The sequence below is a fragment of the Pleurodeles waltl genome, chromosome 2_2, assembly GCF_031143425.1.
Source record: "Pleurodeles waltl isolate 20211129_DDA chromosome 2_2, aPleWal1.hap1.20221129, whole genome shotgun sequence".
Taxonomy (NCBI): Eukaryota; Metazoa; Chordata; class Amphibia; order Caudata; family Salamandridae; genus Pleurodeles; species Pleurodeles waltl.
Genome location: NC_090439.1, coordinates 1,104,575,118 through 1,104,598,553, shown reverse-complemented (window position 1 = coordinate 1,104,598,553; position 23,436 = coordinate 1,104,575,118). Strand labels below are relative to the sequence as shown.

The 23,436-nt window shown below is 42.8% G+C and overlaps 1 protein-coding gene across 3 annotated transcripts in view; it reads left to right on the top strand.

Annotated features, from left to right (window-relative positions):
* LOC138282889 (1-phosphatidylinositol 4,5-bisphosphate phosphodiesterase gamma-1-like) overlaps window positions 1-23,436 on the top strand; it is a 576,794-nt gene that overhangs the window by 232,603 nt on the left and 320,755 nt on the right. For 2 of the 3 annotated variants that reach the window (XM_069220895.1, XM_069220894.1), the window contains exon 6: window positions 9,391-9,475. In XM_069220895.1, coding sequence (XP_069076996.1) covers window positions 9,391-9,475 — 85 coding nt within the window. Of the gene's footprint in view, window positions 1-5,995; window positions 6,633-9,390; window positions 9,476-23,436 lie in introns of those variants that run through there. The other variant, XM_069220896.1, reaches the window with a different exon arrangement.

Below are 23,436 nucleotides of genomic sequence, written 5' to 3'. Positions count from 1 at the left end.
ATTGGGGTAAGTCTGGAGTGGGTGTGTGAGTGTCTGAATGGGTCTTTGAGTGGGTGTATGAGTGTCACTGTCTCTGTGAGTGGGTGCATGAGTGTGCCAGTGATTCTGTGTGAGGGTGTATGAGTGACCGAGTGGGTCTCTGAGTGGGTATGTAAGTGTCTGAGTGGGTGCATAAGTGTCTGTGTGGGTGTGTGAGACTGTGAGTGGGTCTGTGAGTGGGTGTTTGAGTGTCTGAACGGATCTTTGGGTGTATGAGAGTCCCTGTGTCTGTGGGTTGGTGCATCAGTGGGTCTGTGAGTGGGTGTATGAGTGACTGAGTGGGTCTCTGAGTGGGTGTATAAATGTCTGAGTGGGTCTGTGAGTGGGTGTAGGAGTGAGTGGGGCTGTGAGTGAGTTTCTGAATGGGTCTGTCAGTGGGTGCATCTCTCTGTGGGTGCATGAGTGTCTGTGTGGGTGTGTGAGACTGAGTGGGTGCATCAGTGAGTCTGTGAGTGGGTGTATGAGTGACCGAGTGGATCTCTGAATGGGGGTCTCAGTGGGACTGTGAGTGGGTGTATATGTGAGTGGGGCTGTGAGTGAGTGTCTGAATGGGGCTGTGAGTGGATTTATGAGGGTCAGTGTCTCTCTGTGGGTGCATGAGTGTCTGTGTGGGTCTGTAGGTGGGTGTGTGAGACAGAGTGGGGTCTGAGTGAATGGGTTTTTGAGTGGGCATATGAGTGAGTGGGTATTTCAAGTGGGTGTATGAGTATCACTGTGTCTGTGAGTGGGTGCATGAGTGTCCCAGTGGTCTGTGAATGGGTTAACCGCAGACGCGCATGGCCAAAGGCTGTGCATGACGGTGGTTGGATTAACATATAGTAATGAAAAGTACTTTACATTACAAAAATCATAGAAATTCACTGAAAAAAACAAAGGTTACAGGGACGTTATAGTTGGGCACACATTCTAAATGTACAAAACCATAGAAATTCACCTGTTATAGTTAGGGTGATCTGAAGTAACTGTAACTCTTGCCCTGAGGTAACTATAACGAACGCCCTTGCCATGCAATGCTAATTACCCCACAAATTACGGCACTCATGACATCTTTGATACAATCATTGATAATGTCACTGTAATATCTGCAGTAAAATTATTGATCATATAACTGTGCATGGCTGTGGCGCGAGTTATAGTTACCTTAGGGTATGAGTTAGTTATAGTTACTTGAGATAACTCTAAGTATAACAGGTGAATTTCTATGGTTTTGTATATTTAAAATGTGAGCCTATCTATAACGTCCCTGTAACCTTTGTTTTTTTAAGTAAATTTCTAGGTTTTTAAATTCTATTTCCTAACTATAACGTCCCTGTAACCTTTGATTTTTTTCAGTGTTTTAAATGTATAAAACCAAAGCTTACTGATACGTTATTGTTAGGTTAACATTTTACTCATAGAAAAGCACAGAAATTCAGCAGTTATAGTTATACTTATCTGAAGTAACTATAACTTGTTGCCTAAAGTTACTTAATGGCACAAGTTATAGTTTCTTTTGGTAGGTATAACTATAACTGCTGGATTTTTATGTTTTTTGTAACCTTTAGTTTTCTTAGTGAATTTCGATATTTTTTTAATGTAAAGTAATATATAATTACCGTACGTTAACACAACCACGATTGCGCACTGCCAAAGGCCGTGAATGGCGGGGGTTGGCTGCAGGGCATGGCCTGTGGCCAGGCAATGTAGCCAACCCCTCCACATGCACCCAAACCCACACTGCGCATGCCCTTTTGCCGTGCCCAGCAGAGGTTTTGTGTGTGATTGTGTTTTTCTTTTTTTTTTTTTAAGTCTGCGTTCGACCGGAAACAAAATGGGCAATTTTTTGCCAATGAAGGGTTCCTGAGTGATCCCTCCATGTGTCCAATGGAGTCAGGATACCTATATCCTACCCTTTATGTGTTTTTCCCCTTTTTTCTCTTCCCCGGCCCATGCGAGAAAGAAGATAGAAGCAACAAGTTTCCTGACAGGTTGCTCCCAGCCAATCAGAGCCTTGCTTTTCCCCGGGAAATGCAGATCCCTTGCGAGTGGATCTGCGAAGGGACCCGCATCCCTAGATATACAAATATCTTTTTTCTTTAATAACTCAAACTCTACTGAAGGGATTTACTCAATTACAAAAAGGGCTCTTTCTGGACAAAGAGTTAGCTTTCTCCCACATTTGGTGTAATTCTGTTCGGGCTATTCTTCATAAAGCATTACAAAGAACAGTAAGTATGAAACTATTCCTGAGAGATAACCACCAAAAGGATATCTTAGTCAAGCACACCTAATAATATCCTCCGCAAGTGTGATGATAGGGGCACGTGCAATGATCTCCCTAGACCTCTTTGAAACATAAGGCAATCATCCGGTACCCGTGGCTGTCAGTAACTTTGAAAAGCAAAGTCAGAAAGCAGAAGGATGAAGGACTAAGAAAATGAAAGAAACAACTGAATAATTTGAAAATTAGGTAGCGGTGAGAAAAACCTGACCTTTTCAAACCTCATTTCTCGAGGATTTCCCACTCTTTAATACAGTCTAAGTAGTTTGTAGCTTTGTGGCCTTGAAGCCCTGATGCCCACTACTGTACTGAGTTGTGATGGCGCAACTTTACAAGCACTTTGCTAGTCCCTTCAACGCCCATGTGTTTCCTTGTTTAGAAGTGTCCTTCTAAGTTGGATTGGATGGTGATTGCGTTGTAGATCTATCTCCTGCAAAATCTCCACAGTTGAGTCCTATAGATCTCATGCTTCATCACCGTCACGCCACCCAGCCAACCTGAGATTGGTAGTTTTCTTGTTGTGTTCCAGTTTTAGTAGTCTATCTTGCTGCCCAGAAACTGAGAATTTGGCACACTTCTGTAAGGGGGTCCTTCTTATGTCTGTTAACTGTTGTTGGGACACATAAATGTTTGTTATGGGACCACACCCTCTGCAGCTATGGCCCTTTGTTCTGCCTAAACTCCAGTGCCATGCGTCTATCCACACTGTATCCACTTTCTTTGATGGCCTCTTCGGCCCTGGAGAGGCTGCCACAGGTCCTCGAAGGACCAGCACCCTCAGCGGTGTCTGTCTCTACCTGGATTTAGGAGAAGGAGCCAGAAGTAGTCCTCCAGTGGAGTTGCAGATTTGGCCCTCCTTCCTGTAGTCATTGTTGATCCAACAAATCTGTTACCCATCTTGCCTCTCCACAGAGATATGAAGCCCAGGCTGTCAGATCCAAAATCTCCTGCATGCCTTGTCCTTATTTGATGCTCACAGTTCTGCATCCCCTGCCCGTCACCGTGGTATAGTGGGTCAAAGGGGGAGGGTGATTCTTCTGCCCTTTTGATGCAACCAGGAACAGATGTTTGATAGCCTTGTCTTCTTCTTCATGGGCTGCAGCCATTCTGATCTGATCGGCGTCACACTGCATCAGCTGGATTAGTCATAGGAAATGCCATCACTTCACTGGTCCATCATCAGTGAGCCTGCATCGACCGTCCATCATCCTCTCACCACTGAAGGACAGACCTATTTTCAGGATAGCGTGTCCAGCTGCCATCTTAGGCTTCGTTTCCGGAGAAGGGGAGCAGGGTTGAACTAGGGAACCAAAAGCAGAACTGGCAAAAATGCCCAAACCAGCCCTGCTCCCTTAGTTTCCTCATGCCATGTCTCACTTTCCATCTGTTCTTTTCCTTCCTCTCTCCTCCGTCTCTGATCACGTTTTGGCCATCTTTCCGTCCCTCCCTCTCCCCCTCTCTCGAAGCCTCCCTATGCCTTCTGCAATTGAACTCTGGGTGCTAGGAAAGTGACAGAGACACCAGGAGCTGCCCACCAGGGAAATGCGAGGTGTGATAAAAAGCCTGTCGGGCCTTGGCGGGAGGGAACCCCGTTCATGACCATCCAGGCATCCCTACAGTTGAATTACTACAGTTGAATTCTGACATCACAATGCCTGCTACCAGAGACAGTAGCTGAGGGAAGGCAGGTCAGAGCGTAATCAAAGCAGCTGTTTAAAAGAAAACGATATGTGGCTTTTCTTTCTTTTGCTGTTTTTCTAGCTGTACAGTGACAAGCAGAAAGGACATGTTTGTGGCAACATGTTTATTTTTGTGCAATCCTTGGGTAATTATAGAAAAGTTAAAATCTTTCTGTGTGTTTGTACACATTCCGAACTACTGCAGATTTTTATTTTTTAAACTGACTTGTATTAAACTGATTCTAATATCTTTTTGCAACAAATATCTAACAGCGTTTTTAATGCGTTTAATTTTGCGCTAGAGTTTTCATTTTTATTTTTTATGTTTTCAAACATGCTCTCTTTTTCATATGAAAGAGCTACACACCAAAGATTTAAGTGCTGTGTGTGAAAGGTGATAGTGTGACCGTGTGTTATGGAATAAAGCACCCCCTAAGGATATTGCAAGTCACCCCAGAGTTCCATAAACTTATAAAGAAATCTGGTCTTCGGCTTTGTTCCTCCATATTTTAATGGAACTCCCTGGTGATGTGCAATATCCTTACAATGTATGGTAGGGGTACTTTATCCCAAATATATTGTACCTCAGGAGGTACTTTACCCCATATATTAAACCCCTCCATGTAGGGGCAGATGTTGAAACTGTCTATAAAACACTTGAGTGCCATAAAGACCACACATTACTTATTTTTACATAACACACGAATGCTACCTAGAACTCACTTCACAGCACTTAGTTGGTGTACACAGTGCTTAATTTGTGCTTGTTGTTTCCGGTGCTGAGTCCCGGGACTTATTTTTGTGGGCCGGTGCTTATTATTCTGCCACAAAGCATTTGCTACGAGCAAAAGATATATATGGGAAAGACGAAGGAAAAGATAAACGAAAAAGCGTCACAATGGGAGAAAGCAGAAAGCTGCAAGAGTGAGCTGAATGGGTAGGGAGTGGCTTTAAACGGATTGAAAAGGCCCGAGATGGCTTCAGGATTACACTGCATCACAATTCAGTGTTTGCACATTTAATTGCAGCAGCTGCGTGTTTAAGAGGAGGGCTTTGAGCACCAGCACGTTTTTATTTACAAAGTAAGTACTGGGTATACAGAATTGTCTGAATTAAATTCACTGCGTGTTCCCCAGTGCATTGCAGATGCCACATTACTCCCTGACTGCAGAAAGAGAGACACTTTATAGGACATGATAAACTTTGTTTTGTTTAGCTTAAATCAGCTTTAGCAACTGTTAAGGGATAAAAGATGACGTGTGTCAATGATTTTAAAATGGATAAGCACACCTGGTCGAATCCTTGATGGGATCATAAAATCTACATTGAGTTTTTTCGTGAAAATGTGAATATAGACGTCGTAAAAGAACACCATTATTCCCATTAAAGTGCGCGGTAGGAGGTCGCTCTTAAGGAAGCAGAAAGAGAAAAAATGTAAAAATAAATGACAGAAAAAAGGAGTGTATTTTCTTTCTAAAATACAGTATCATCCGATGAGTGGGCCGTAGAGCGCCTGTCAGCCAGACTGGACCCCTGTCAAGGATGACTTTGCAGCCTGAATTTTTTTTATGAAAATTCGCTTAATTAAATGTAAAAAAAAGTCAAAGGCGAGGGGCGAACCCAATTAATGCCTTAATAAATGTTGATAGGCACACAGGAAGGTGTGACATCATGAGGTCTACCCACAGGCAGGCAGGATGTCCAGACAAAAGAAATGGTGGTGATATCTCTTTAATGAAAAAGATCTCTGAACATCTGTTCGTCTGAACAGACCCTGATGAAGGGGGCTGGGGTCCGGGGCACTGATTGAACGCCTCTGTCCCTGCACGGGCCGCCCTGAGTCATTTCCAGGGATCTGACGGGAAGTGATAGGAGCCCAGACAGGAAGGGGCCGGAAAAGCAGGAAATGAGACCAGGGGGGAGGGGGGGGGGGGGGGGCGTTTCAGAAAGAAAGTATCAGCTGTTTTGTTCATCACTCGGCAAACGAGGCTTAGAGATAGAAAAACGGGTTAATCCTTGCGGGAGTGTTAACATGAAGTCCATGTGGGCAACCCCTTGTTTAACACACGGGCAGTTTTACATGTGGACTCAGCGGAAATATGTTAAAAAACCGAAGCCTGGGGAAGTTTTCCCCCGTCATCCTTCCCAGGCGCTCAGGCCCTCGACTGACCACACTCTGGTTGCCCCCAGGTTCTCAGAATTGTCATTTTGCATTAATTCATCATGAAATTGTGCTTATTCTTCCTGAATTCAAACTGCTATTGAGAAGCGTGTAATATGCTTGACTAGTCTAGAAACAGAATTTGCTTTGATCATATCATCCACATCAGCAGTGCTCACTTTATGAACCCAGCAAGGATGAAATGCTGAGCTAGACTTTGCAAGGCTTTAAACTTCTGAGCTCCTGGCCTCTGGATGGACACAGGACTAACGTGGGAAGGGGCAGGCCTGTATTTGCCGTACTGGGCTATCCTGAAACGCGCTGGAGGATATTTTTAAGTGCTGGGCTAATAGCTAACCTGGCACGATAAAGTGTTGAGGGTGAAGCTGAAATTTCTACTTCACTATTTCTCTATAGTAAGCCATCTGATCATTCTTAAACACTTGTTAAATCAAGCATAGCAGCGTGCAAGCGCTACATTTCCGACGTGTTGGTAAGTAGTTGGACTTTTAACCACACCCACCATACGCCTTTCACTATCAATCGTTCATGGGCTTGCCTTTCAAAAATCCTTTGTTTTTGTTGGTAACTGCTTTACGTTTGTCCCTCCTTGGGGCGGTTTTGTTACCGCCTTACCCATCGACCCTGTTACATGGATGATTACACTTTTGCAGATAACTTTGACTGCGAGTGAACTTCTTTTTCCTTTTGTGTCTCTCCTTCGCGCTCAAGGGAGGCGTGGCACTTTGAATCGGCTCGCTTATATCAACTGTTTTACTTTTTATTTTCAGTTTATATGGCAAGAAAAGTCCAGTTAGGAATTTACAATGCTAATAGCTCTACCTCAAGCAAACGCGAGACCCACTGCATTGCAAATGCTTGATTTTAAAATGTTATCAAGCTTTGACTAATATTACTGAACGTAACTTAATGTTCCTTGTAATACAGCCTGAGCTGCTAGCTATGACATATTTTGCACACATCTGAATTGGTAATTAAGTCGTATCAGTTTGTGGCCTATTATATTCGGCCAATGTGCTATTTAGTTCTCATTTGTGAACTTCATCCTTGGCTAGAAGCAGTGGTTCCCAACCCGTGGCCGGGGACCCCTGGGGTCTGCAGGGCCTCCTCAGGGGGTCTGTGACTGCTTAGAAAATTAAAATATATTAATAGATTAATAAAGTAGCTAAATGTACAACTGAAAATTAAAACTTACTGTAAATGCCAAGGAATTTAAAATTGGAGGCTAAAAAAAATGAGTATCCCCAGGTTGATTCGCGGGAGCAGTGTAGGTGCATCAAACAGAACATAGTATGGAGGATGTGGAGCTTCAATTGAATTAAAAAAAAGCTCCAACCTTTCTATTAAGATATTTTTTTTTATTTTTTTTATTCATATTTGTTTGCAAATTAAATAAAATGTGTTATCATTTGTGTATGTGTTTGATACAATGCTTGTTTCTGTATTTTTTGTGAATTGTTTGGCAGTTCAAATCATCAACGGGGACCCCGGGTTCCAGTAATGACTCAGTGGGGGGTCCCAGGATTCCAATAATGATTCAGTGGGGGTCCCTCATTCCAGTAATGATAAAGTGGGGGATCCACAGAAGTCAAAACGTTAAGAACCACCGGGCCCTACTCCCAATGAAATATTACTAGCTCAAGTATGATGTGAAATGCACAATACATTTTTTTTTAAATTAAAAAATATTCTTGGTGGACAACCTCACCACCCACTTGTAAAACCGATTTTAAATGCTGTTGTGTTTTTAATAATGTTACTTACCCAAATTCTGCTCCTAAATCTTTTTTATACACCTACCACTGACAGTTAAGAGCAGTGCTGCTGAAGGGTAAGGATATATATACATCTTCTCCTTACAGGTAGGCTCATTAGCATATATTTGGGGACGAACGGGGAGAGTGACCTTCTCTGCAGGTTTCAATAGTAGACTGTCTCTAACACCTATCACGTTTTAGCAAAATATTTGCCCCTTGGTCTTATTATTCATTTTTAGAAACTCTGTTGAGAGTGTTGGCTTGATCCACTCGAAGAGCTCTTGGATCTTGGTCCTGCGCTTAGGCGCACTCCACTTCTTAGACTGCGCTTAAAGCACTACGGTCACCCACTAAATGGCCGGCAGTATCTTTTCACTTGGGGTGTCGGTACTCATCGCTTAGAGCGTCCAGTGCAAAGCAAGAATGTCCGCCTCCTGCAGAGCGAACGGCAGTGCAGGTTAGGCCCTCTCTGTAAGGGCGGAAATGCCAGCAGGTCCCCAGAGTTTGAAATCTATAGAGGTAGTCCAGCCTCTGCGAACAACAGGCAAGTGTGAAGCATCAAAAGACATGCAATGCTAAATACTCTGCCGCAGAAGTCTCTTTTCTAGTCTACTCAGGTGAAAAATTGGGCAGTCCCTTTCACTTACCATCCTCATGGATCCGCTAACCACAATTGTTCAGTAATGTATGTCTTTTCACTTAAGAAAGGGTGGTCCCTAAAACAGCATTGTTTTGAATGGACATTTATGATATCCTCCAAAAAGAAATACCAGTACTTGAAAAGAAACAAATATTAAAAATCACAGGGATCTAGAATGACTAAAGAATTGGGTCCTTTCTTGTGGTTTTGATGTATTTATTTAAAATTCAATATAATGTTAATGACTGGGTTATATCTCGTGGAGTCTGTGAGACCATTATTGTGGTTGCACAGAGCCTATGAGGTCACCCGTCTGCATACGAGCTTCTGCCATGTTCAAAGCTGACTGTTATTGGTCATGGCAGCTTCTGACGGGAAGGGTCGTCAGTGGATGCTCGCCTGTGGTCTTCATGCAACAGTAAAAAATACTTTGATACTTACCTTACTGTATCGGTTTCGATCCCCCAGACTTCTTATGCTCTGTATTGTACAATGGATGATATGGAGAGTTACTCCCATCTTTTTAAAAAAAAAAATTCTTCACAGTGTTGCACAGAAACAGATTCAGGGTACAGGGAAAACTCCAGTTATTACTTGGTGTTGTTTAAATCTTACAGGTACATGAGACACAGAGGGTGCATAATGTTTGTTGTGATTGGTTGAATTCTGTTACTTGCAGAAAAGGTTTCAGGAAGCTATTGTTTCATTTATTTTACTCAAAGTCTACACATTGGTGCTAATTTCATTATTTCTTAACTCAATTTTAATATGGATACCTGTTGAATGGCCAAGCAGGATGGGAAATGCTGACTCTCCTGTTTGGTGTTTTCCAGTATCACTGTGAAGGATCTGAAAGCCATGCTGCCGCAGGTGAACTACCGAGTGCCAAACATGAGGTTCCTCCGGGACAAACTCTTGGTGAGTAGAAATTCTATGTTTCTTGTACGTCGTCTCATTTGACACTTCCCTCGTTCTCACCTCATCTTTATATAGCTAGTGTAGTTAAAGATTCACGGTCCATCAAAACCTTCCATGCAGGCAGTGAAGCGGGTGAGGAAAAACTGTTCTGTTGATTCAAAAGAGGAGTTCTGAAAGGAAAAGCCTTAGTCTAAAGAGGAGAAGACTGACTAGGAAGAGGAAATTCATACAGAGAGTAACAGTCCCATTGCGGGATTGACAAACTCGCGGGGGGATTCCACTGCCATGGCGGTGGCGTCCCCCCGAGCTGTTACAATGTTCCCACCTGGCTGACCGGCGGGAACATTGTAGTACACAGTACAATAAACAAGGTGGTTAATGCCATAGAGTTCGCACATCCAATTCAGTATGTATATATAATTCTGGGGAAATTCATTAGTCTTTGCAGAAACGAATAACGTTTCCTTGCCTATTTGATCTGCAGCCTTAAGAAAGTCAATATGACGAAACACTTGTCGGCTGTATTTTGTATTTATCATTGTTTGACAAGAATAAACTTCTATCAACTCCAATAACGTGTTTTTGGACTCTGAATTTACTGTTTCACTTGGGTGAACATTGCTGGACTACACCAGCGTACCCTGGTATACATTGGCATTGTAGTACGCGGTAGTGCTACAATGTTGGTCTCAACCCCCTTAAGGGAGCCGAGGCCAATACCATAGCACACAGCTGTCGTGAGAGTGCGCATTCCGACGGTGCTGGGCAGGGCGGCCCTCCCTGCCCATGCCCTGAGCATAGGCAGTAAGGGCCCCCCTATGGCCCCGGCACTGGCTTCCCGCCAGCCTTCTCATAGCGGGGTGACTGCCGTGTGAAGGCTTGCGGAAAGTGGGGTTGCAGTAAGCCAGGCGGTGCTGAACTCAGCGCTGTCCTAGCTGGTTACAACTCCGACCACTGTTGGATCGTCTGGAACTATGTTCCCGGTGGCGACAGTGGTCCACTGGTGGATCTGACTGTCAGGGTTGTAATGTGGCGGTAGGGCCACTACAGTGGCGGCGGTCCTACCGTCACAGCAAGGTTGGTGGTCCTTGGATTGCCAGCCTCGTAATCAGGCCCTGAAAACTTGCCTGTGAAGATAGGCAGTTAATCAGTGTAGAAGTGCTGACTCTTAAAATCTGAAAACCACCGCTTATTAAAAAACAAATTAAGAACGATGAAACGGGCCTTTTTAGAGAAAGCCCCAGAACTCACTTCCTCCTGTAATTAGGGTAAATCCATTTTAGGACAACCTTAAAAAACAGACCTTAAAGTACTACTTTTTCAACACTGCTACCTAACTTGATCAAAAAATGCATGTGTTGCCAAGTACCATATACATTTGGATTTGAATGAGGAATCACTTAAACAGACAGTATGTTGCTTAAATTGAGTAGCACAATTCAGGATCTTTTGTGCTTGATCACTTGAATTCTTTTTTTCCTCCCTAACTGCTACATTCTATCTGGTGAATTAACTGGATGATGACTTCTTTTAAGACATCTTGTTAATTTTGTACATAGTGTTCCTTGTACTGTACTACTCAAGGTTTATCCATGTGGTCTTCATAACTCTTATGATCTTATGTAAAGCTCTGTTACCCTATTACGTCTGTTTAATGCTATCCAAATAATGAAATAAAAATGTGAGAAACCTTTTAGGAGTGTAAGAGAAGGAGAGTAGCTATAGGGTTTACATACTTCAGCTGAGCTTCTGCAACACTCCCGTCCAAAGTTTTACCCTTCACATCCAGAGGCTTACCAAAAGAGGTAAGCCAAAAGGTCTCTCTGAAGTGACAGTGGTTGGATGAGCTCTAAGACCTGTTGGAATCAGAAAAACATGATCACAGTCACCACCAAATTAAACTCAAACATTTGGTCAAAAGAAGTTGTAAAAATAGATGTTAATTTCTGAAAATGAATACCGAAGGAAAGCAGAGAAAACAACTTTCACCTTTTCTATTAAAATCAGTGGGTACAATGATTACCAGTGAAGTTCACGGAAGTCTGTAAATGTTTAAGGGGTAGTACTAACATTTGGAAAATGTCTAAGTCTGGGTGGCCCTAAGGATAAAGTTTGCTCAAGTCAGAAAGGTTAACTCAACACAAAGTCACTTATATGGAGCTCACGGAATCCAGGATCTGTTGTCTCAACAAGTACTCGGAGGAGGGTTACATGGAGCTGGATTCACTGAGTCCAGCTAGCGATCAAAGTGTTAGGCAAAGCCAAAAAAGGTCTGAATGAAATTGATGAGCATATGTGGCTAGGATTGTTTTGTTTTTGCTGGACAAATAGTACAGTTTGCTCCATTCCTTCCTCTTGACACCTCTTTAGAAATAGCATCCCTGGAAACTTATAATCCAGCAAAGCTTAAGTTAAAGTAATCTTTAACTATGGCCAGTCAATGACCAAAGACCTGGAACCCCCTTGGTCTAGTGCCAAGAATTAGTGCCATTATCTGCTTAATTTATGCAATACTGGGGCATTACCTGTGATTTGGGAATTTGAAATTCTGATTGTTGACATGTTCCTCTGCTGGCATCCGTTCCAAGTCTCCTGGCATGGTCCCGCAGTCTCCTCTTTTTCCTCTGCATGATGTTCCACTGCACTGCTGTAAAGCAAAGTAATTACTGCTATATTCCACATTTAAGGGTGATTTAAACCTCTGGGGGCAATTACAATTCTCCAGCATTTGATCTTTCATAGATTCACATACTGGAATCATTCCACATCAACCTGGAATTGCCACATTTAAATGAACTTAAACCTAAAATAGCTGCACATGCATGCAAAGCTGTAAACAGAGGGACTTTTGCAGAAAAATCAGCTCATTTGAAAGACCCAAACTCCGGCCTACGAGGTGATAGTTCACTGACCTTCACACCCTCCTCCCTAGAGACCACCATACGTTAGATGTCTACCATACGTCGAGTATGAAGGGAATCTTTTTGGGCACTGGTCATTTTTTCAGATAAGTTGATTTGAATACATATTTATAACTTCCTACTGTTCGTCAGATTACAAAAGTCCTGCCAGCTATTTCCTACTACAGCATTATTTGTAGGGCCTGGACTAGAGGAATCACACTGGACGTGATCAACTCTCCCATGAAAGCCCTGTTCAGACCTTGTTGAACCCCTGAAAAAAAGCACCTTCCTGGATATGATCCTCAGCAGTACTGCATATACTCCCTGTACCTCAAGCACAAGCCTAAAGATTGCAAGACCAAGGCTCTAAAAGACTGGGAAGGTCACTCACTTCTGTGCCTGCAGGAGGCAAAAGTCCAATATCACCAGCCTTTGGAGATGACTCTTTGCAAGTTGCACTTTCTGCTGTGACTGAAAAGGTTAAAATATGTGTTTTGTTCTATTCATGAAAGGCCTAAGAAAGCAGTCTCATCAGAGGATGTTGTGACCAGCTCAGTAGAACCTTCTCCTAAAGTTCATAAAAAGGTGACAAAAATGTCTGGCAAACATCCACCCAGACATCTCTTTAGCAGAAAATTGGATTACAATATCCCGTCAACATTATGGGTAATGACCTGGACAGCAGTGAAAACTCTGACGCTGTTGATGCAGATAAGGCAAACGCTCATATCTGCACTTTTTGGTTCTCAACCATCTCCAGTGCTGCCCTCAACAATGGTGTCTACTCTGTCAATGATGACGTATCTGTCTGCACCTGTCCCTTTAAACCACAAACGGCACACCTAGCCCATATCAGCATAGCTGCATTGATGACCTGCCCGTTGGCCACTTTGTCGAAGGCCCCTCTGCTGCTGCTTTATTTGTCAAACCATTTCCTTATTAACCCTACATAAAACATTTTGCCAAAGATATTTGCCAGCTTCCTACAACTAAGGGATGGAGGACAGATAGGCTGACTAAGAGGAAACCAGCACACTAGAATAAAACGCAGACTAAGATCCAAGACTTGGTCTGAGCTGGACAAGCAGAGGACAATAATCAGTCATAGTTTATCAGCCACTCACTGATTGTTGTAAACACATAACATTTACACTTTTTCAAGTGATAAAAACTAGGATGATAACCTTTTTGCAAAGGAAGCATTGAAATGTAAGTATCTTGCTTATTCCTGTCACTTTTGTAGAATTGTCCAGGCAGCCATTCGAGATCATTATTCAGAAAATTGCAAATTAACTTGTCTAGTTGTATACCGCAAGGTCGCTGCATCTTGAACAATTGTTAGGTCACACCTTTTAAAGGTTGGTTCCAAGCACTTTTTCTGTGGTATGTGGTACGTGGGGCAAAAGATGGGAAATTGTTTGGATCTTAAATACAGCTGAGTACACACATACACACACCCAAAACCAAATATATTCCTGTTTGATCCCCAGCAAGCTGTTAGGCTACTCAATGGCAATATGCAAAGTTTCCATTTCATACACAATGAACAACTCTGCCTCAATCTGTTGTTTTTGAGGTAGAGTTTCATTCCATACTCATATTTAACTTCTAGGTACTTATATTGTCTGGTGCCCCCTTCAGCACTAAACAACTCACATACTTAGCTGGAGTCCCAGTAATTCCTCCTGACAGCAATTATTGTTCCCTTGTTGATACAGTCTGGGTTTATTCATGCAAACTAAGAACGTTTTGTAGTTAGTATGTCCTTAATGTGTAGCAATCAAGGAGATTACCTTACTCCATGCTTGAATACAATAGCTGAAGCGACACTTCACTTCATGAACCTAATTTATTACTTTTATCTAGGTGGCACCGTGCTGGTATGTAGCCATTTTGTCACAATAGCAAATTGAGAAAGGGCTAGGGCAGATTTCTTAACTTCTGGCCTCCAAGGAAAGGTTTGAAAACCATATTCCAAAGTAGTCAAAAGTACATTTTTCCTCCACTGAGCATCCATTTTCCCTAGAGGTTTACTTTAGCGTTGTTGTTGTCCTCATGACCATTGCTTTTTGCGTCATTATTTCTCATTCCTTTCAGGGTACATTACCCGTAAAATCCTGCAAAATGCTTGTGCATTGATAGTTCAGTTAATGTTCATAAAACAGATTTTTTATCCGACAACAACGGCAGAGATTTGTTGTAAAATTTGGATAGATCATTTTTTGATTAATCAAACATGACTTCAGATAATTGAGGAAGATGCTAAGCCAGGTGTGGTCCGGTGTGTACTCGTAGCTAACCAAAGAGAGTAGATCAGTCAGTTTCCACTACTGGCTGTAGAAAACCCGTACTACTCTATCCATGTGCATTACTTTAATGATCTACAGGAAATTTAATGGCATTCCTTCATAATATAATGCTGACTCTCAGAGTTAAATGCAGCTTTTAGATCAACAATTGTTAGCTAGTTGGTTCCTGCAGTCGATTCGAGAGTAGGCAGCCAAATAACTTTCCAACTGGGTGTTGGAGAGATATCGGTCAATGGTTGCTCAGCACACCCAATCCACCTTCTTATTTAGATATGTAATATGATGGCATGTCAGCCACATTACAGGGAGCCATCTAAAGAAAGCATCTATGAAGCTCTTAGAATGGAAATCCCTATTTCTCCAGCATTTGATCTTTCATAGATTCACATGCTTGAATTCATCCCTGTCGTCAGACAAGGAACACATGCAACACAGCAATGTATTCCTTCGCCCATTTACATTGCCGTACTTCCAAACTTTTCCTTCCTGTCTACCTTATATGTGACCCAAACTCCAACCAATCAGAAGCCACCGAACCCAGCTGATCCCCTGCCTGAGGCTTCCAGCTGTCAGATTTTCTACTGCACGTTCAGTGTGAGGAACCCTGTGACAGCTCATTTGAGGAAGGAGGTTTTTTGACAGATTCACTGATTGTCAAAAGAGCACAGCAAACTAAGATCATGGCTGAGGCTCAAAGTAGGACATCTTTATTAAGGGCTTGTAAAGCCTGTGGAAAGAAGATTTTTGTGGATGATTCACACGCAGTGTTTATATTGCTTGCGCCCGCACCATATACCAGCCGAGTCTGAGATATGCAACAACATCTTGACAAAAACCTTGAAGGATCAAGAAAGGTGGTTGGCTCTGGCTGTTTTGGAGGAGACCAATGAACGAGAATCCCCAAAGCCCTGAGGTGAGTTGAGCACATTTAATAAAGGGGAAGGTGACATTGTAGCAAGCAAAAGACCCTCTGCCTTTAAGGATGGGACTTCTGGTCAACCGTATTGCAGTGGAGAGTTATGCAAGGAAGGAGAAGCACCTAGGAACTATCAGCCCTTGTACAGCACCTACAGATAAGGAAGGCAGAAAATGTGGAAAAAAGAGAATGTATTGGCTGCTGATGCAGTGAAAATTGAAAATTCAGCTGCAATTGTAACACAATTTGATCAGCAACTATATTCTCCGACCTTCAGTATGAGTTCCGCCCAGGAAGATCTACAATTGACCAATGCCTAAATCTTCTCCTAATTTTGAATAAACATACTGTGGCCCACAAGGTCTCTATCCACTTAGCCTTCATGGATTTAACCTCTGCCTTTGACTGCGTCAACCAAGATGAATTGTGTAGAATTATTTTAGAGATAGTGGTTGATAGGAATATCGCCCTCTTTCTGGGAGATATTTATGCAAATACTGAGGTTGCAGTCTGATATTCCTTACTTACCAGCTGCACAAAGAGCTTTAAAATGATACGAGGGATCCTACAAGGTTGCACTTTGGCCTCCATTTTATTTATGTTCTATATAAATAGACTTGAGCAGGTCTTAGTGGATAAGCGAATAGACTGCACCCAGGTGAAGGGCCGGTCCCTGCCTGCTCTGCTGTATGAAGACAATACTGTATTAATGGCTAAAACAGCTAAGGAGTTGCAAGTGCTCATTAAACCTTTGTGGGGTTTATGGAGGAGCTGGACCTTAGCACTAATATCAACTAGTCACAGGTTATGGTAAATGGCCCTGGAAGTACAAAAATCCTGTCTTTTAAGATGGGCCTTGTGCCCTAACGCAGGTCAAATCTTTTCATTATTTGGCAGTTTTTTTAATGCTAGTTTATGCTGGAAGAATTTGCTCTCAGATAAGTTGTCTGCAGTTAATAGGTCTAATGCAGCACTTTGGAATTTTGCCTCAAGGTTGGGGAGGAGACCGGTGAGAGCCTTGTTACACGTTTATCACTCCAAAACAGTGTTGAAATGACGTGTGGAAGTGAGATCTGGGGGTATGTAAAACATGATGCCTTACAGGTGGTGATAACAAGCTCCTAAGGCGGTTGCTTTGTGTCCCGCAATGTACCCCTGCCTATATAGTACATGAGACGTTGGGGTCTAGCTGTGTTAGCGATACCATCACCCTCGTCCTCTTTTATGCTGGATCGATCTGTGAACTGGGGGTGCTCAACTGAACAGTGAGACTGTAAAAGATTGTTTACTCTGGACCACATTTTTCGTATCCCCTGGTTTAAATATATTAAAAAAGAGTTTTACTATTTGGGAAGGGGGGAACTCTTTAACCCATCCTGACAATATTGTAAAGGGGGATCGTGGTTAAATCCAAATCCAAATTTGCACTTGTATAGCCCACTACTCACCCGTTAGGGTCTCAAGGCGCTGTACACATACCGCTGTGGAACCCCTGCTGGCTTTTCCCTTTGAGGCACCCCTCCTGGGCAACCCCCAGGGTGAAGCCAGGCATCCAAGCACTGTCAGGGCCGTTATGGAGATTAAACAAGCTATTGCCCAGAGTTACAGAGTGGGACCCATTAATTAGATTAGGCACAGAGGCGAGAATTATCTGGTCCAAGGGAATTGAGCCCAAGACCTGCTGAGGCAGGAATTGAACCCGGGTCCCGGGCCAGGTCTCTGTTTCAGGGTCTGCCACTCCAACCATTGTGCCACACTTCTCCACTTAATAGATAACTTTATAAGAAATTGTTTATCATCCAGGGAAAAAGAGGCTCTCCAAAAGGCTTCAGGGCAGAGGTATCTGTTGTTTTAAAACCCTCCAAAATACAGAGCCCTACCTCACAATAGTAACTTCTCATCATGCTTGTTTCTTGTTAACTAGATTTAGACTGAGCTTGATACTTCAGTTTTAGCATCTCCTCGTGGGTGACACAATCTTTCATCTTTGGAACCCTGAGACCGCGACCAAAGGTCTTCACTGGACACTATGCATCTTGTTCTATTTTCTAAATATTTCAGTCTCTAGAAAAGTTTACTTAATACCCCTTCTTAATGAGCGTGGTTTTAAACATGTTCGTCCAGCCTTGTTACTTTTGCAGAAGTTATTGATGATATTATATTTTATGTTGCCGGTTACTTGAAAGCTGCTATGTGTGTGAGGGACACAATGATGGACTGATTCAGCCTAATGGTTCTGTATAAAATGTGGGCAATTTTAATACACATTTTAACATATTTTTCGTTTTTTAAAATCTCTGTATGTTTTTATCTCATGATGATTATGCTTTTATGGTTCTTTTATTACTACAGAATAAAGCTTGGATTGATTGATAGGCAGGTATGGAGTGACATGTCTCAGTTCACTGAGGCACTGCCAGATGAAAATAAAGAGAAGCCAAGAGCTATATTGAAGGATGGAGAACAGGCGTCCTCTTCATTGATTGCTGCAGCAATAGATGTGTCTTCATTTGCATTTAGCAAGATTGGCAGTGCTACTGAAATGAGGGGATATGGTTGGTTTAAAGCCCATCCTTCAGACCAGTAGTTCAGTCTTGTGTAATGGAAATGCCTTTTGATGAGAGTAACGTTTTTAGAAAGAAGGTGGATGAAACATTACAGTAATGAAAGCAGACCGCAGCATTTTTAAGAACGCCTCAAAATAGACAGCAGTTTAGATGTTTTCAGAACCAAAACTGGCGACAAGAGCAAAGCACAGAAGGTTTGTTTTTTGACCCCATAGACAGTATGGAATGTATGGTCAGTATGGGTCATATGGCCAGCAAACACAACAGAGAGGACAGAGTTACAGGCACGATAGATGGAGAAAAGGCATCCAGATGGAAATATTTGGCAATAAGAGAGGCAGAACCCGATGTGCTAAGCAGCGTTGCCTTTCACAAACAGCAGCCAGTGGGAGGACGAACACAATATTTTGAAAACAGATGGCAGCAAATAACAACAGACAGGTGGGTCTTTGAAACTGTGGGACAGGGGCGTACTCTTGAGTTTGTGGAAAAACCACAGTGTACACTGCCAGTCGTAGAGAAACACAAGCATTTAAAAGAATTGCAGAAGATGATAATAAAATTACTACAGCAAGAGGATATTAAGAAAGTACCTTTATAGGAGGAGAACGTGGGCTTCTACTCCAGATTCTTTCTCATAATAAAGCAATATGAAGATTGACGCCCTATATTAGGTTTGAGAGTGTTTGTTGACGTGACAGTGGTCTTCCCCCCAACTATTTGCCTGCCACCCTTTATTTTTTTATCTAGTTTTTGCTGGTTTTAGGACTGTGCATTTTATCACTGCTAACCAGTGCTAAAGTACTTGTGCTCTCTCCCCCAACTCATAGTAAAGTAAAATTGGCCTAACCCCAATTGGCATATTTAATTTACTTTTATGTCCCTAGTAAAGTGCACTACTTGTGCCCGGGGCCTGTAGATTAAATGCTACGAATGGGCCTGCAGCACTCATTATGCCACCCACTCCAATAGCCCCTGACCATGGCTCAGGCCTACCATTGCAGAGCCTGTGTGTGCAATTCTACTGCCACTTCAACTTGGCATTTAAAACCCCTTGTTAAGCCATAAATTCTCTTTTTTTGTTTTACACATAAAGCTAGATTTAATATTACTATTTTAGAAATGCCACTTTTAGAAAGTGGACATTTCTGTGTTCTTACAGCTCTGTGTGCCAGCAGCCTGTCTCCAATACACGTCTCTGGTGAGTGACAGCTATACTTTGTGTTTTCCCTCCAGACAGCCACAAACACAGGAAGATTAGGTCTGAGCACACATCTGCATTCTAATGGCTCTTTCGGGGCATAAAGGGAGTGGAGGGATGTCACTTACACCTGAATAGGCAGTGCCTTTCCCCACACAAAGGGCTGACTACTCCCTAGTGGTAGTATGGAGCCAGGGCTGGGAAGAAAGGACCTCTGTGCACTTCAAATAACCTTCTTTGAAGTCTCCCCCACTTCAAAGGCACAACTGGGTATAAGTACTGGATCCTTGGCCCCCACCAATTCAGTACACTTCTAGACGTTTGAAGACTCTGCAAGGAAGAAGGACTACTGTTCTGCTTAAAGGACTGCTACTCTGCTGGATCCCTGCCTGGCTGAGCTGCCCTGTTGCCTGCTGTTCCACTGCCTGGGTGAGAAGGACTGGATCTGATTCACTTCTGCCCAGAGTGACTCCAAGGGCTTGCTGGCTTGCCTCCTGTTTTCTGAAGTCTCAGGGAAACAACACTTCCAACAGTCATGCTGTAGCCTATGGACTCTGCCAGCCGTAAGTCCTGCCCTACCAAGTGGTGCAAACCCAGTCCTGGGCCCTTGGAAATGAGTTTTTCTGGGTGTTCCTCTGATGAACTGCATATTGACCTGGCTGCTCCAGTCTGAACCGATGCATCGCCTTTGCCGTCTATGCATCACTACCGTATTGTCGCTGATGAGAAAATCGAGGACACTGCATCGCCATCAACAACGTGCCGCTGCTGTGGGAATAGGAGTGCCACATTGCCAACTTCGCAGTGCATCATCCCTTGTGCGTGGCCCAGAATCAATGCATCACCTTCCTCCTCCAGATCGTTGCCGACTCATCGCTTTACTGCTTTCTTCAGCATGGACCCAGAAGTAACACATCAACATTGTTGCACCGATCGGAATAGACACATCTCAAGGACCAAGGTACTCTTGCTCAGTGGGCCCTGCGTGGCTCTTGTAGCCAGCCTGGGCTCCATCACGGTCTGCCTGAATTTTTGACGTTGGCCCGGTCTAGCGCGACTAGATAGCCCTGGTTGGCACTCTGTACTTCTAAGCATAATAGTTTAATTTATTCTTTAAACAATCTCGAAATCTACTTTTTGGATTTTTTTTGTTTTGGTCTCGTTTTGTTCATAAAAATATACTTTATTTTCCTAACCTAGTGTTGAGTGTTTTTGTGGTGTCTTCACTGTGTTACTGCTTTGGTGTTGCACAAATACTTTACACATTGTCTCTTAAGTTAACCCTGACTGTGTTGTGCCAAGCCACCAGAGGGGGAGCACAGGATACTTTAGGGTGTGTTGTGACTTACCCTGACTTGGATTGTGGTTCCTACTTGGACAGGGTGCATACCTCTGCCAACTTGAAACCCAATTTCTAACAGGGTTGAACAAGTTTTTTAGAAAAACGAGTTTTAGGATACTAACACTGCAAGAGATTTTGCCATTCATAATGAAAGAAAATGAAATGTCCTCATTGACCTAGAGCTACGATTAACCATTCTCAATAGACCTAGAGGATACTTTATTAAATGTGCTGATACACAAAAGACACAGACAGTATCTGTGATTCCTGGTAGATGGGCAGCATTTTCAGTTCAGAGTTCTTCCTTTCGGGCTCAGGTCAACATCTTGAGTTTTCACTAAATATATGGCACCAATTGCGGCTTACTTAAGGAGGCAAGGAAGTATGGTTTATCTGTACTTGAACGACTAGCTGATAAAAGCAGACTGGTTAGTGAACGCTCAAAAAATGACCAAATTGACAACTGAAGCTCTACAGAAGCTAGGGTTGGCTATCTACAGGAAACAGGAAAAAGTCAAGTTTGATGTCAAGGAAAGAATTGGTCTTTTCGGGGAGCAAAGATAGTGATGGAGAGTGTGTACCCTTCACAAAACAGAGGCGACATGCTGAGGAAACATGTGTGTTTCCTGATGGGGAAAAAGGAAGCAACTGTGAGATTGCTCAAAGTTCTGCTAAGATTGATGTCTTGTATTCTGCTGATTCCATATTGTCAACTCTAAATGGGGATCATACAGTTGGACAAGCAGTGGCAGCAGATGCGTGGGGATGGGACGATATAATCCAAATAACACCTACCATGAAGAACCTTTGAGATGGTGGAAGCAGGAGGAGTATATCTTCAAAGGTCAGAAATTGCATCTGGAAAAACCCTAAATGTGTCTGACAACGGATGCGTCTGTTTCAGGATGGGGCAAGCACAGTGCTTAATTTGTAAATAAAAATGTGCTGGTGCCCAAAGCTCTCCTCTGAAACAAGCGGATGCAGCAATTAAATGTGCAAGCATGGAATACTGAGGCAGCATAATCCAGAAGCCATCTCGGGCTTCTCTACTCAGTTTACAGCCACTCCCTGCCCCTTCAGCTCACTATTGTAGCTTTGTGCTTTCTCCCTTTGTGACACTTTTTCATATTTCTCTTCCTCCTTCTTTCCCATATGTGTCTTTTGCTCGCAGTAAATGCTTGAGGCAGAAAAATAAGTGCTGGCCCTCAAAAATAAGTGTTGGTGCCCTGCACCGGAAACGACCAGCTCAAATTAAGCGCATCTGGACAGACAACAGGTGAATGGCATTTGGATGGAAGAAGGGAAATTGCACATGAATGTGTTGGAAATGAGAGGAGAAAGGGTAGCTCTAAACATTGTTTTGCCCCTTGTGAAAATCAACACAGACAATACAACAACAATGTATTCTATCCTGAGATATGGTGAAATAAAGTCAAGCCTGCTTTAGAAAGAAGCACAAAACATGCAGAACTGGGCGAATCGGAAAAAGGTTGTCTTCTCGGCAGGGGACATACCCGGTAATGCGCAGTGTCATAGTGTATCACCTGAGCAGACATTATGCAAATGCCGACGAATGAGAGATAGACAACAAACAATTGGAATTTACATTTCGTAGGTTGGGAAAACCTGAATGGGCTGCGTTTGCAACTGATTGTAATTGCAAGTGCAAGATGTTTGCAAGCGTATGGTTTTGTAGAGACACTCAAGGGAACGCATTTACCATAGATTGGACAGGGAAATTTATGTATGCATTCTCACCAATACCATTGATCTCAAGTGTGCTTCACAGGATAAGGAGAGAGAGTTGCAAAGTAGACCTGGTAGCGCCTGCGTGACCACAACAGCATTGATACGTGGATCCCTGGGAGCTGAGCATAGACAAATCTGGTGTCAATCTGCTTAGAAAGAGTGAGGCACAACTATTTCACCACAACCTAGAATCACTTCACCTAACAGCATGGCTCATAAGACCTTAGAGTTTCCTCATCTGGATATTTCTGAGGAGTGTCTATAAGGGCTAAGGGAAGCAAGGGCACCATCGATAGTGAGGACGTACAATCTAAAATGGAAACAGTTGTGGGCACGTGCAGAGAGATCAGATTCACTAAAGGTGGCTCCACATGAGTATTTGCCCTGTTTGCTGCATTTTGTGAAGTCTGATTTCTTTTATATGCCCATAAGAGTTCATGTGGCGGCCATTTCCAGATTTTTATGAGACTCAAAACAAATGTTTTTGTATTCGCAAAGAGTAATTAAGGAGATTATGAAAGGCTTGTTTAGAAAATTCCCTCCTGTGCTTAAACTGCCTCCAGAGTGGGAGCTAAACGCACTGTATTGTTGGGGCCAATGAAGGCGCCATTTGAACCTCTTTATAGAGCATCCATAGACAAATTGACATGGAAGACTGCCTTTCCCTTGGTGATCACTTCAGCTCGTAGAATTAATGTATTGCAAGCATTAAGTTGTAAGGAATTCTATCTGATTTTTTCAAAGGATGAAGTAACTTTTGTGCCAAATCCAAAGTTTATACCAAAAACAACAACGTCTTTTCATTTGAAGCAAAAAGTCATATTGCTGACGTTTTATATAAATTCAGGTACAGTTGCACAGCAAACTTTGTATTCCTTGGATAGTAAGAGATGTTTAAAATGTTATTTGCAAGCAACAGAAGACTTTAGAAGAATTGATCAGCTATTGGTTGCCTAGGGTTCTTGAAGCAAAGG